Below are 15,797 nucleotides of genomic sequence, written 5' to 3'. Positions count from 1 at the left end.
GAAAATGGAGCTATATTATGGTGGACTGGTGCAATGTCATAATTTCATTCAAAATATAGGCATGTAATACATTGCAGTTTTAAAAAGAAAAAATGTATCTAAAGTAATTTAGGAACACTGAGTAATCCTTTTTTTTAATACACTGAATTAGTTAATACTAGTAGGCAAAATAATACCTTCAGTGTCTTTACAGCAGACGTTCTCTACTTCTGTGGGCCTCGATATGCAGTTCCCACCTTCCTGAGTAGTGTGTAAGAAAAGTACAGAAACACATTTCATAGATTCAAGAAGTCATATTATTCAGAGGGGGCGGTAACGTATTGTGTCACTTCCTGTGCTTCCACTGGTGTTCCGCTGTGTGTCTCCTGCGCTCTCTGGAGTTTTATATCTACTGGAACTATCGTTTCACTGAACAAACACTCGTTTTATTACTAATACTAGTACTAAGACTAATACTTTCACCCGCTACTTTTTCGTAAACTCTATCGTTTACGTAGATCACATACGGTGTTTCTTTCTAGCTAACTTTGCTAGCGTAAAGTTAGCTTAGCAGCGATGGCTTCTCTCTCTCCCTCTCCTTCTCCTGCTCTGTCCTGTGTTGTGTGCCACATGTTTAGTTACTCCTCTGCCTCCTTTAGTGATAAAAGTACTTGTAAAAAATGTAGCTTGCTGGCTAGGGTGGAGGCGAGGCTTAGTGAAGTAGAAACCCGGCTCCGCACCATAGAAGCTAAATCAGTTAGCCAGTCCCCTCTAGTCGGTGCGGACCACATAGCATTAGCTCCCCCAGCAGTTCCCGTGCAGCCGGGAGACAAACAGGGCAGCTGGGTGACTGTCCGCAGTAAGAGGCGTAGTGTTAAGCCTAAGAGTCCTGTCCACCACCAACCTGTTCACACCTCAAACAAGTTTTCCCCTCTCAGCACCACACAGACTGAGAAACCAACTCTGGTAATTGGTGACTCCATCCTGAGGAACGTGAAAATAGCGACGCCAGCGACCACAGTCAGGTGTTTTCCCGGGGCCAGAGCGGGCGACATAGAGTCTTATCTGAAACTGCTGGCTACAGATAATCGTAAATTCAGTAAAGTTATTATTCACGTCGGCAGTAATGACACCCGATTACGCCAATCGGAGGTCACCAAAGTTAATGTTAAATCTGTGTGTAGGTATGCACAATCTATGTCTGACAGCGTAATCTTCTCTGGTCCTTTGCCCAATGTAACCAGTGATGACATGTATAGCCGCATGTCGTCATTCAATCGCTGGCTGTCGAGGTGGTGTCCAGAAAACAACATTGGGTTTTTAGATAACTGGCAAAACTTCTGGGGGAAACCTGGTCTCATGAGGAGAGACGGCGTCCATCCCACTTTGGATGGAGCAGCTCTCTTATCTAGCAGCTTAGGGCATTTTATTAGAAACCCATGACAATCCAGAGTTGAGACCAGGACACAGAGTTGCAGTCTTTCATGCTTCTCTGTGCTTCTTTTCGAGCAGTCACCTATTAAAACCCCATAGAGACTGTGTCTGCCCCTCGACCTACTAAAGTAAAAACTAAAGTAAATAAAGTAAATAAACCAATAACAAACAGAAGAGGAGTTAGACATTCTAACTTAATAAAGATTAATACCAACAATAAAATAGAGTCAAATAATACCACTTTCAAATGTGGACTATTAAATATAAGGTCTCTCTCCTCAAAATCTGTTTTAATAAATGATCTTATCTCCGACAATTGTATTGATTTATTCTGTGTAACTGAAACTTGGTTACATGAAGACGATTACGTCAGTCTAAATGAATCAACTCCACCCACTCATGCTAATACCCATATTCCTAGAAGCTCAGGCCGAGGAGGAGGAGTAGCAGCCATTTTTAATACTAGATTATTAATCAATCCCAAGCCCAAACCAGGATATTCATCGTTCGAAAGCCTTATTCTTAATCTATCTTATCCTAGTTGTGAATCACAGAAACCAATTATAATAGTCACAGTTTATCGTCCACCTGCACCTTATTCAGAGTTTCTATCAGAGTTCTCTGAGTTCTTATCTGAGTTGGTGCTTAAAACAGATCAAATCATAATTGTAGGGGATTTCAACATCCATGTAGATGTTGACCGTGATAGTCTTAGCTGCGCATTTAACTCGCTGTTGGAATCAATAGGTTTTATTCAACACGTTAATAAACCAACTCATTGCCTTAATCACACCCTCGACCTTGTTTTAACTTATGGTATTGATATTGATAACTTAAACATAGTTCCTCAAAACCCTCTCCTTACTGATCATTATTTACTCACATTTAATTGTTCAATAATGAACTACAATAACATAAATAAGAAATACAGCTACAGCCGGTGCCTGTCTGATAATAATATTAATACATTCAAAGAGACAGTGCAACCTTTATTTAACTCGGTGCCATATGTCAGTACATCTGAAGGTACCTTTTGTGATTTTACCCCCGCCCTCATAGATAACCTTGTTGATAGTACAGCAGCCTCACTGCGTACTACATTAGATTGTGTTGCCCCTCTGAAAAAGAAAGTGGTGAATCAGATGAGACGAGCACCATGGTTTAACTCCAATACTCGTGCTCTTAAACAGACGTTACGTAGATTAGAAAGAAAATGGCGTTCCAGTAACCTAGAGGAACTTCATATAGCCTGGAAAGATGGTTTTGTAGCTTACAAAAAAGCCCTACACAAAGCTAGAGTTGCCTATTATTCTTCTCTAATTGAAGAAAATAAGAATAATCATAGATTTCTTTTCAGCACTGTAGCCAGGCTGACACAGAGCCACAGCTCCACTGAACCATCTATTCCTTTAACACTGAGCAGTGATGACTTTATGAACTTTTTTGTGAATAAAATAACATCAATTAGAGAAAAAATTGATCATTTCCTCCCTCATATTGGGACTGACTCACCTTCTAGCACAAAAGCTTTAGAAGCACCAGGTGCACAGTTAGACAGTTTCTCCCCTATAGATCTCCCTGAGTTAACATCGTTAGTTTCATCATCTAAGCCATCAACCTGTCAGTTAGATCCTATCCCCACCAAACTGTTTAAAGATGTGTTTCCTTTAATTAACAACTCTATATTAACTCAAATTAATCTATCCTTATTAACTGGATATGTGCCCCAAACGTTTAAAGTAGCAGTTATTAAACCCCTTCTAAAAAAAGCGACCCTTGACCCAGATATTTTAGCTAATTACCGACCGATATCTAATCTTCCCTTTGTCTCTAAAATCTTAGAAAAGGCTGTTGCCAATCAATTATGTGAATATCTGCGCATTAATGGCCTGTTTGAAGATTTTCAGTCAGGTTTTAGATTAAACCATAGCACAGAAACGGCACTAGTTAAAGTTAGTAATGATCTTCTCTTGGCGTCAGATAATGGTCTAGTTTCTTTACTTGTCCTGTTAGATCTTAGTGCTGCATTTGACACCATTGATCATGATATTCTACTGCAGAGATTGGAGCAGACTCTTGGTATCACAGGTGCTGCCCTCTGCTGGTTTAAATCATACTTATCTGATAGATTCCAGTTTGTTCACGTTAATGATAAAGCCTCATTACAAACACAAGTTAATTGTGGAGTTCCACAAGGCTCAGTGCTTGGGCCTATACTTTTTACCTTATATATGCTTCCTCTAGGGAACATTATTAGAAAGCATAACATACACTTTCATTGTTATGCAGATGACACACAGCTATATCTATCGATGAGGCCGGATGAAATAAATCAGGTTGTTCAACTCCAGGAATGTCTCAGAGACATTAAGTCCTGGATGACCTGTAACTTTCTACTTTTAAACTCAGATAAAACTGAGGTCATTATACTCGGCCCTAAACACCTCAGAGAAAAACTTTCTGCCCACATTGTCACTTTAGATGACATCACCCTGGCTTCCAGTTCCACTGTGAGGAACCTTGGAGTTACTTTTGACCAGGAAATGTCATTTGATTCACACATAAAACTAATTTCCAGAACAGCCTTCTTCCACCTGCGGAACATTATGAAAATTAGAAACATTCTGTCTTTACAGGATGCTGAAAAACTAGTTCATGCTTTTGTTACATCTAGATTAGATTACTGTAACTCCTTATTAGCAGGATGTTCTAACAAGTCTGTTAGAACCCTTCAGTTAATTCAAAATGCTGCAGCACGAGTTCTGACAGGAACTAGAAAGAGAGACCACATAACTCCAGTGTTAGCTTCTCTACACTGGCTCCCCATACAGTTTAGAATTAAATTTAAAATCCTCCTCCTCACGTACAAAGCACTTAATGGTCAGGCCCCTTCATACCTGAAAGACCTAGTCTTACCCTATCATCCTAATAGACCACTTAGGTCACAAAATACAGGTTTACTTGTGGTTCCCAGAGTCTGTAAGAGTAGAATGGGAGGCAGAGCCTTTAGCTACCAGGCTCCTCTCCTGTGGAACCAGCTTCCAATGATAGTTCGGGAGGCGGACACTCTCTCTGTATTTAAAGTTAAACTTAAAACTTTCCTTTTTGATAAAGCTTATAGTTAGAGCTGGTTCAGGGAAACCTAAACCATCTCTTAGTTATGCTGCTATAGAACTAAACTGCTGGGGGATTTTCCGTGGTACACGCACATTCACTCTCTCACACTCAGCATTTGATTATGACTTTTTATATGTCATTAACCTTGTCTCTTTCTCTCCCTAGTTTGTGTCTTTCCTTCCTTCCCTCTCTCTCTCTCTGTATTCTCATCATGCAGGTTGCAGGATCAAGATCCAGTTTCCGAGGCTACGCTCATCGTCACCATTATTATTATTTTGTAAATTAAAAAGTCGATATCAGTAACTGTATAAATTTGTAACCTGATACAGTTGTTGTGTATCTGCTGCTGGTCTCCCTCTCTCTCTTCTGTCTCTCCCTCATCTCCCTCTTGTCCTTTCTCTCCCCCCATTTTCTGTCCCCCACCTCTCCACTATCCCCCATTTTTCCTTTCACCCCAACCGGTCGAGGCAGATGACCGCACATCTCTGAGCCTGGTTCTGTCAGAGATTTCTTCCTGTTAAGAGGGAGTTTTTTCTCTCCACTGATGCCTAGTGCTTGCTCATTGTGTGAACTGTTGGGGGTCTCTGCTCTCTTTGATGTTGTCTATGTACAGTGCCTTGAGATAATGTATGTTATGATTTGGCGCTATACAAATAAAATTGAATTGAAATAAATTGAATTGAATATTAGTCATTTAGATAAGATAGTCGTTTATTTGTCCCACAGTGGGGAAATTTACATTGTTACAGCAGCAAGACAGTAACGACAAAGATAATAAATATGCATTAGCCTAAGAGAAAAATACAATTTAAAAAGATATTAACCCTTAAACTACAAAAAAATAGTTAAAATAGAATGTAGAATGTACAGTGAACAGGGACGTTTCCCTGACACACCCTGCTGCGAAACCTACTCTGATGGTACTCCCCAAGACTTGTCTCGTAACCTCAGCCAGAGTTCTCTGGTGGATCTGCTCAGTTTGCATTTTCTCATATTTCCAAAAACCCTCTTTGCCCGGTCTTTCTCTTACATATTTCTGAAAATTATGAAACATTGTGATCATCACAGACTTGCTTTTACTTCAAAGTGTCACGCAATTTATTTTTTCAAATATTTCATCTGCAGCATGTGAAGCAAATTTCACATATCTGCATTGCATTTATTCTCATGGTTTATGTGATGCGCAACGTCCTTAACAAAAATAATATTTAGCTGAGACATGAAGCCTCACGTATACATTTCCTTTCCTGTGACTATTTCAAAATAAAAGTCTGACTTTGTATAGTGCTCCACAGATCACAGTGCATAATCTTAGCTCAAAGAGAGACACGTGGCACAAAGGGGTTTCATTATTTGCCTGAATTATGTGTGTTTTTGGCATGACATCAATTAAACCAATCAGAGTTTTGTTTGCAATTCACTTTAAATGCCAGGTGTATCAGGCACAAAGCTGTGCCAGCAACCCCCGTTAATGAGTATGTGGTTCTTGGTCGGTGGACCCTCTGCTTCCACTGTCTACTAAGCCTCTCTTGTGCATGCACTGGTATTTAACCTATAACTGATGAGGAGGAGAACAATGAGAAACACATCTCTCTGTGTGTAACAACCAAAATGTTCGCGCAATGTGATCGAAACACCCCGATCGCATCTAATGCATCATTTAACACGAAACCACTGCGCTATTGACTTTAGACCAGGTTTTATTTTAAGACCCAAGGCGCACTGATGAACGCAAGTTCATTTGATAATCAACATGAGCGTTGGCCGTGAAAATAACACCTGTGTCAATTGGAATGGAGCAATGACACATGCTATAAGACAGAGCCCCTTAGCAGACATTGAACACACACAACTTTTTTGTTTCTTGCAAATAGTTCACAATAAATGCCTCGTTGAAAAAAATTAATTGAAACAGGGATAGTTTATTATTTTCATCATGATATTCTACTAAATAATTATTCTGAGTACGTCTTATATCCTTTTTTTTAGAACATAGACAATCTGATAAAAAAATACATATATTTTTACCAACTATATAAACACAACAGAGCAAAAAGTACTCAAAATGTTAAAAATTGGGTTGAATTTGTGAAATTTGAAAATAAGTCACATTATTGCTAGTTTGTATCAATACTAACAATTTTATATTAACTGAATATAAGAAAATGGAACAAAAAATTTTTTAATGAATGTGCCTGAATGCCTGAATCTTACCTATAAACACACACACCGCCTCCATGTCCGTATTAGGAGTTGTGTACAGTTACCAGCAATTTACCAAAGGTGTGCCTAGTCCCTTACCGCCGATCTTTACCAACCCACACAGTCAGGACAGAGATCTTCCAGAGAGAACCCGAGGAGAGAAACGTCAACATTGAAAGGTTGGATATAATTTTATAATTGCCTGCATAACCTGCTGCTGACTCAGCGGACAATAGTAAGGATTAATTGTAAAATGTTCTTGTTTTACCTGCAGTAGGAAAGAATTATTTAATGTTTCATCATTCAGAGCTGACTTCATTTAGGTGGCACATATGGGCATGACTGCTCCCCATACCTGCAATTCACAAGTGTAAGCATTTCAGGTTAATGCTCGTTTTAAAATATTTTGGCACAGTTTGTTTCATTGTCTATAGGGCTGAAACAATTACTTAATTAAGTTATTACTAAATTAATCGGCAACTATTTTGATAACCCGTTTGAGGGTTTGTGAATATGTTCTGGTTTCTTTGCTCCATATAACAAAGACATCATTAAAACTGAATCATTTTGTTTGTTTAGGGACAGAACAAGAATTTGAAAACATAATTTCCAGGTTTGAGAAACACTGATCAATGTTTTTCAACATTTTATAGATCAATCATATCTCTATTATATGCAGTGTATATAATCTGATATCTAGCAGAATACATTTATTAACTTGCTTGAAGAACTGTGGGTACATATTTGGTGTCAGACATATCTGTCAAGAAGTCAACAGTCAAATCATCCTGCATTGACAGATTTAAAGATTGGAACAATCAATCAAATCCCACTTTTTTCATAACCATACAGTCTGATGAGAGATAAATATCAGGAATAACATGTGAAAGTTATGGATGTGACATGTCTTAATAGTGACATTTAATGTGAGGATGGTATACAGCCTCACATCAAGGCTGGACCCTGAATACAGACAGATGAAGGAGCTGCAAGGGAGTGACAGACGGAGAGATGAGTGAGCGACACAGCGAGAGACGAGTGAGCCAGAGTAAAATAACGAAACATGGCACTTTCTAAGACGAGGACAGTGGACATAGAAAGTGTTCACCCCTGAATGGACGGACTCATTCATGTTCATTCTTCCCTCTGGAAGCACAAAACCAGTCTGTCTCATATGCTCAGAGACCAACGTGAAACTGAGACAAAGCACAGAGTTTTTGAGCAAACATACCCACTCAAGTCTGAACTGAGGGCACAGAAAATAAGCAGTAAAAAAAAATTAAAAACAAATAAAGAGTGAAAAAAAAATATCTGTATAATTGTATAACAGACAGACAGACAGACAGACAGACCGACAGACAACCTTATTAATCCCTTTGGGAGGTTCCCTCGGGGAAATTAACAGGTCCAACATCCACACACAGCACTGTTAAAATTAGAGTCACACACTACAGGAGGCTGGAAAGAGAAACACCCCAGGTACCAAACACCATAAAATATAGAATAAAATAAAATAAGATAAAAATATGATCTATGACCTATGCTATATATATATATATACACATACATATATACATACATACACACACATAGGTACACACACACCTACAGTTAACCCGTATTGCCCAGGGTTTTATTGCACATGTTATTATGAGTTTTTGTTGTGGTTAATGTTGTGGTTATGAACAGTTGTTTGTTTTGATTGTTTGCCCTCCTCCCCCCCAGTGAGGAGTTGTACAGTTTGATGGCCCGGGGGACAACCGAGTCCCCCAGCCTGTTGGTCCTGTACTTTGGGAGGAGAAACCTGTTGCCGAGGCTTCTGTGGCTCCTCTGGCTGCTGATGACAGTGTGCAGAGGGTGGCTGGCATTGTCCAGGATGCTGTGACAATAAATATTGTGACAAAGTGACAATAAATATTGTGAAAGGTTTTTGAATTGTTCTTTCTACAGTTGATCTGACAGTCAGTTGTTGATTACATGCAGACGTTGATACAACTACTAGGCTACTTCAATATGTATCCCACTAATTCATAACGCAAGTTAGACATTATGACGTTCCGTACCTTTGATTGAGGAAATGTATATATATATATATATATATATATATATATATATATATATATATATATATATATATATATATATATGTATATATATGTAGAAAGAATCATTAGATAACTGTTTTTTGTGTTGTCTGTCAAATAAATGGTGTAATGATTGTAATCACAGTTTGCCTCAATCTCTTTCTTCCAGTTTTCCAGTGAGTAACCAATAGGATGAACACTGCCACTCCCACTGAAAATGGATTTACTCTCCTGGAGGAAGGATTCTCTGCCCAGGATATGGTTAGCAAGAAGATCAATGAATCATCTATGAAGGTAACGGAGACTTATGGCACTTTTCCATGATACAGTTATAGCACTACTTGGCTCGGATCGGTCTAATATTCTGCATAAAATGTCTCAGAAATTATGAAAAAGAAAAAATGTTTTCCCCAAATAAATGTAGTACAGAACAGGAGATAAATTAAATGTAGAGTTTTACCATTCACACCCATTTTGAAACAAGGCAGCTATGTGCAGCACATTTCCTATGACTCCCTTTTCAAAATTGGCAGCATGCTATCAGGAGCAATGTGTGAAGTATGAAGTGCATTCACTTTCATTGCTTTACATAGCTGATGTGTCCCTCTCTCTTGCCACTGTCACCATTGACACAGCCAATCTCCACCACTTTTATGTGTGTCCGTGTTCAGCAAACACTCTCTTGCTGGTTTTGTTTATGAGACCAAAATATTTCGGCTATAAGAATCGGTTTTGGGAAACCGGTGGAACAGTGGTCATACCTGTGGAGCTAAATGTTTTATTCTCTCAAAGAGACTATTGTTGACTGCTTTTGTCTCTTTCATTTTCTACATTGCAGGATGACAGGGATGCCTTCTATGTCTGTGACTTGGGAGATATGTTGAAGCAACACCTACAATGGGTGAGGGCCCTGCCTCGTGTCACTCCTTACTACGCTGTCAAATGTAACGACACTCGGGAAGTGGTTAAGACACTGGCGTCTCTGGGAACTGGCTTTGACTGTGCAAGCAAGGTGCATTTTTGTGAGATATTCAAAGTTGACATTGTATTGGAAACTTGTGCTTGTTGTATTTCTAACTATTTTGTTGCCTCTCTGTAGTCAGAGATTCAGCTGGTTCAGTCTCTGGGAGTAGAACCAAGCAGAATCATCTATGCCAACCCCTGCAAGCAAGTTTCTCATATCAAGTACGCTTCAGCAAATGGGGTCCAGATGATGACCTTTGATAGTGAGGAGGAACTTATGAAAGTGGCCCGTTGTTATGACAATGCCAAGTAAGACACTTCATCACCCATGAAATCTACAGTACTTTGCTGGCAGCAACTGACAAGTAGGTTGTTGTAATGCATTTCACAGTATGGTTACTGTTATCTAAATTACAGTAACCATTAGTTATTATGGTCCTATACTAAGTACTGTCTTTGCTCTCACAGTAATAGGGTGCTGTATTTTCCATCACAGTACTGTTACATGAATTACTAGATAGATTTTAATACTTTTAACTGTAAAATGATTAAACCATTTTGGTAAAAAAAACCAAAAACAAACAAACAGCAAGTTTGAACAGTGTCAGTTTGAAAACACATACGTAATACAAAGAAAATAATAAACAACAGCACTTGAATCTTTTTTATGCATATAACATTTGTTAATGTAGTACTGGTCAGACTGAAAACAAAACAAAACAGGAAGCCATAAGCTTGAGTTCAAACAATTCTTCTGACCTCCTGTTGAGCTCTGAAAACTCAGCAGTTTGTAATAAAACGTTTGTATTAAAAATAAGGCCCATTTATACTCGGAGACTGAGATGAACGGAGCTTTTCGTCTGTATTGTGCGTTCATTTTGTCTATCATTGTGCACATCATGGGATGAAACAAAGCAGTGCCACCAGAATGTGTGAAGGCAGGATAGAGTTAATAGTCCAATCAGTCAGGAAAACGATAAAGAAAATTGATGCAGGCATTTGAAAATGGCAGAAAGTTTAGACAAATGTCTCTGTGAGATGGTGCGGGGTTCAGATCGACGTAATTCTGCACCATCTCACAAAAGCGGGTTATTCGGATCAAGCACAAGAGGACCAATGTACACTTTTGGCTCTTCTATACAGTTCTAGCACTACTCTACTTGGTTTGGTATCAGATACACTGTTTTCCATCACTATATCGGCACGTCAACATGTGCAGGGTTGTCATAGCATGGCTGCACAAAACTACTGTGACATCATTTTTAATTCGGCACAAACACACAAACTAGTGACGAGAAAAGCAGCTGTTTTCAGTGAATCATTAGAATCACTTAATTAAGAAGATTTGTTCACCGAATCGTTTAGTAGTTCCTGCATCACCGGAGCAGACTCCACCTGACACAGACACTGAACTAACAAACTAACAGGAACTAACAGGTTGTGATTCAACTCATGATCAGCGGCTTTCAGATTTAAGGAAGTATTTTTAACTGTTTTTTTTAACTAAAGATTGCGCATTGTTTGGTTTGATTTTTGTGTTGGACGTTGCACTCTTGGTCTCTTCCACTGACAACACCCTCTGATCCATGGCTAGCAGTCTGTTGACATCACATTTTAGTATGGCCCAGAGGCTGCCATTTGCTGACCACTGATTTGTATGAACAAATGTATGAAAACATCGAAATAAAACCATACTGGTGATATCCAAACACTTGTTTAATCAGCAGTTACTGTGTGGAGCTGGTTCAGGTATTTCATGATACTCCTGAATTTCACACATGGATTTAAGAAGGCTACCCAAATACTGAAGTAGTTGAATGATGCTTAATATCACTGGAAAAATAAAATATATAGTTAACATGAACCTTTGTATGGGGTTAGGTATATATTTGCAGTTAGTTAATTGTATGTCATTTATCAGTTGAAGTGTCATCTGAATACCTGTTGACATGAAACCTGTTGATTACTAATACAGTCAACATTTCTGTCTTGTGCACAGGCTGGTGCTACGAATCACCGCTGATGACTCAAAGGCAGAGGTTAGTCTCAGTATGAAGTTTGGGGTCCATCTCAAATCCTGCCGAGGTCTTCTGGAGCGAGCTAAAGAGCTGAAGCTGGATGTGATTGGTGTCAGCTTCCATGTTGGCAGTGGCTGCAGGGATGCTATGGCATACGTAAAGGCAATCACAGATGCTCACTTTGTTTTTCTTATCGGGGTAAGATATATATATAAATATATATATCTGTGAAAAATAAATGTAATAATGTTCCCTTATTTGTCTCATTAAAATGTTTCAGATCACGCAAACAATTTTAAACGTACCTCTACCTCTATTACATGAATTAAGATTTTTCCTCATTAAGGTTTTAATACTTGCTTAATAATTACTAATAAAGGTCTGGTATGCTAATTAAATGCATGTTAGTAAGCACCTAGGTTAATGGTGAACATGTTTTCCCTAAAGTGTTACCCAAAGTTTGCCTTTTAAATTGTTGTTCTCCTCATCTTTGCCACCATCTTCTACTTATCGGGGTCTGGGTCAAAATCTTAAGATGGACACACACATCAGCCCCCAATGAGAACTTTTTAATTCCACCTCTGTTCTACAGCACCTGCCAATTTTACGTTTTGTTTGAATGGATCCAGGCGTCTTTCTCGATCTGTGTAGAACTTTACCATCTTCTGTTCAATGTTGTTGCTATAAACACATTGTTAAATGGGACTGAACCATGACATATTTAAATTGCTGTCAAATCTGTAATCTGAATCAGATCCAGATGAAATTTATTCTGATGGGCGTGTCTGATCCTGCATACATGCACCAAAATGTGTTCAAATATGGAATGGTGGAAACATACTGCACGTGGGTGATTACGTACCCATCACAAAATATCCGCATTGATCCGTCAAACATTGATTGGTTCTGCAATGGGATTTTACTTTTACAAGTTTTGCATGAAATTTGTTTTCTGTTAAACATTGCCATTCCTGAATCCAAACCCACATATTCTGAGTTTTTTTCCCACCACTTGTACTCATGCTCATTGTGAAAAGAGTCCTCTGCTCTGCTGCTTAAAATGACATCAACTTTTTTGAAACTTTATTATGATGATCTGAGACATGGAATTGTAGCAAATATGCAAAAGAGGTATCAGGAAGGAAGCAAATACTTTTTCCCTCCGAATTTCACAGTTTTTTTTGCAGCAAAGTAAACAAAGACTTCCTCTTTTGATATCTAGGCTGAACTTGGGTTCAAAATGGATCTCTTGGACATTGGTGGTGGATTCCCTGGTTCAGATGATGATAAACTCAAATTTGAAGAGGTAAAATTACCTTTAAAATATTTTGCATACTGAATATATACATTTTTGTATCTACACATTGAGGATTTACTGCCTTACTTTACTAGCTGAAGCATTATCAGATTTATTTTAGTCTAATTTATAAATTGACACTTTTTATTCTCTCTAGCTCACAGCTGCTATCAACCCTGCTCTGGACAAATATTTTCCTGCTGACACTGGTGGTAAGATCATTGCTGAGCCAGGACGTTTTTTTGTAACTTCTGCTTTCACACTGGTTGTCAACATCATTGCCAAGAAGGTCATCATGGACGAGGAGTCAGACTCTGATGGTAAAATGATCGTTTTATTTGTTACTAACATTTTTGCCTGTTCAAAATTGACATTTTGGTGATGTGACAAAGACCTTTGAAAAATGTGACAAAAAAGGTCACAAAAATACAGACCAATGGCTTCAGTGACTTGGAGGCATTTATAAAGTTTACGAGAACAAAAAGTGTAAAGAAAGTAAAATCATCCTGATAAATCTTTCTTTGGTGACTCTTGTTGTCATTTCAGTAAAGTCAACTTCTCAGGAGTACCATGTAAATTTTCCAGCTAAAACGCAGCAGTGAATTAAATTAAACTATGCTTTCTTCACAGATAAAGACAAAGTGATCAACAACAAGACTCGGATGTACTACATCAATGATGGGGTGTATGGATCTTTCTCATTCATACCCATGCACAATTTAAAGGTTCTGCCAACACTGCATAAGGTAATCAAAAATAAAGGAATAAAATGGTGACAAGTCAAATCATCACACATTTTGATCAATGAAAGGTGAAACAAATAACAATCAATCGCTTTCTCTCTCTTTCACTCTCCTCAGAATCCAAAGCCAGATGAAACCATGTACCCATGTAGTATCTGGGGCCAAACCTGTGATGGTGCGGATCGCGTTATTGAGCAGTGTTTCCTGCCTGATCTGCAGGTGGGCGACTGGCTGGTCTTTAAAAACATGGGTCACTACACCATAGCTGCCTCCTGCTCATTTAATGGATTCCAAAGACCCGGCATTCACTACATGATGTCTCGTCCTGCCTGGTGAGTGATTTGGTCACTTTTCAAGCGCCTCAAGAGTGACTTAGGCTAGATTTTACTTGCTTTGGGGAATCTAACTTTGATCTGCTTTGTCTTCTCCAGGCCTGCCAACTCCTGTGGAGGAGTCTCACCTGTGTGAAAAGACAGAGTTTGAACGGGTTATATAGATGTATACATATATATATATATATATATATATACATAGAAACAAGACGAAGATTGGAATCACATAAAATCATTTTACAAAAACATGAAAATAAATGAGTGATACATTATACAGACTGTGACTACTGTGTGTAATTTTCATTTAAATGTCTTTAACATAGACTCTTGTTATAAGTGGTGCATGCACGCTAGACCCCCCTCTAATACAAAAGAAAGCAAAATTTGTGCCAGCAGACCGCCCACAGTCAAGCAGAATGGCGCAGATAACCTGATATAAAAATTTTATTTAGGAAACTACCAGGACATGTTCTTGTGCGCAGCTGCAGATCTGTCAGTGTGGACACACGTCTTCTCCACAGCAGGTGAGACATGTGATGAGTGAGTCGATCATGTCTTTATACACTTTTGTGAACGTAAAACTGGTATGAAACAACACAATACTGCCACAGCAGGCAACACTCTGAGTGTCTCTCTCTCTCCCTGTGTCATGTTATGAGTATAAAGATTAGCACTCCATTACCCAGCATGCCACAGTAGGGATCCTACTGCATTTGCAAGAGCCCTGGCCGGACAGCAAGAAGACGTAACCAAAAAGCCTGAAAGCTTACATCCTTTTGCATTATCGTTATCGGAGAAGATGCTTTGGACATATATAATAGCTTTCAGCTGGATGAAGCTAATCTGACTTTGGCCAAGGTAATGACAAAGATTAAAGAGTACTTTGTGCCTAGTCAGAACATGACCCTTGAGCAGTACAAGTTTTTCACCCATGACCAAAAGCAAGGAGTACCTTTTGATCAGTACTTAGTCGAGCTTCACACAATAAGCAGACATGTGAATTTGGCACTAGTGAGAGACAGGATCGTTTGTGGCACAGTGGGTATTGCACTCAAAGAAAGAGTGCTCAGAGAGACTGGACTAATACTCCACAAGTGTGTCAGTATGTGCAGAGCCGCAGAAACCACTTGAGCACAAGCAAAAGAGCTTCAGAAAGGCAAAAACAACAGTGCATGCATGAATACATAAAGAACAGAGGAAAAAGAAAACATTTACCAAACTAAAAGACCAAAAAGAGAAATCAGCAGAGTTTAAATGTGGTAAATGTGGAGGCAGCCACAAGCCAAAATCATGTCCTGCATTTGGAAAATCCTATAACAACTGTGGAAAGAGTAATCACTATGCTAAATGTTGCAAAGCAGCTTCAAAACAGAAAGTTCACACAGTTGATGAGGAAGATGAGGATGATGAGGAGTTCACTGTGGACGTGGTGCAGGCTTGAACTGAAAAAGAGGAATGGATTGTGCCAATCGCGATGAATGAGACAATAATACCATTCAAGTTAGATACAGGTGCCCACGTAAACCTGCTGTCTTTGGAAGACTTAAAAAACATTGACAACGAAGAGCAAATTTCATTCAAAATAAACAAAAACGTGACAGGATACACTGGAGAACACGTTCCTGTTA

General features: G+C 38.8%; 1 protein-coding gene across 1 annotated transcript; it reads left to right on the top strand.

Annotated features, from left to right (window-relative positions):
* The first annotated feature begins 6,856 nt into the window (after positions 1-6,856).
* On the top strand, positions 6,857-14,443 carry LOC122782574 (ornithine decarboxylase 1-like). The gene is made up of 10 exons (XM_044046968.1): positions 6,857-6,911; positions 8,986-9,110; positions 9,655-9,828; positions 9,916-10,088; positions 11,779-11,995; positions 13,020-13,103; positions 13,252-13,414; positions 13,725-13,840; positions 13,955-14,169; positions 14,269-14,443. Exons 2-10 carry the CDS (start codon positions 9,009-9,011, stop codon positions 14,303-14,305), a joined length of 1,281 nt encoding a protein of 426 aa, XP_043902903.1. The 5' UTR covers positions 6,857-6,911; positions 8,986-9,008; the 3' UTR covers positions 14,306-14,443.
* The last annotated feature ends 1,354 nt before the right edge of the window (positions 14,444-15,797 follow it).

Source organism: Solea senegalensis, linkage group LG16 (assembly GCF_019176455.1).
Source record: "Solea senegalensis isolate Sse05_10M linkage group LG16, IFAPA_SoseM_1, whole genome shotgun sequence".
NCBI lineage: Eukaryota > Metazoa > Chordata > Actinopteri > Pleuronectiformes > Soleidae > Solea > Solea senegalensis.
This window is presented reverse-complemented; position numbering and strand designations above follow the sequence as displayed.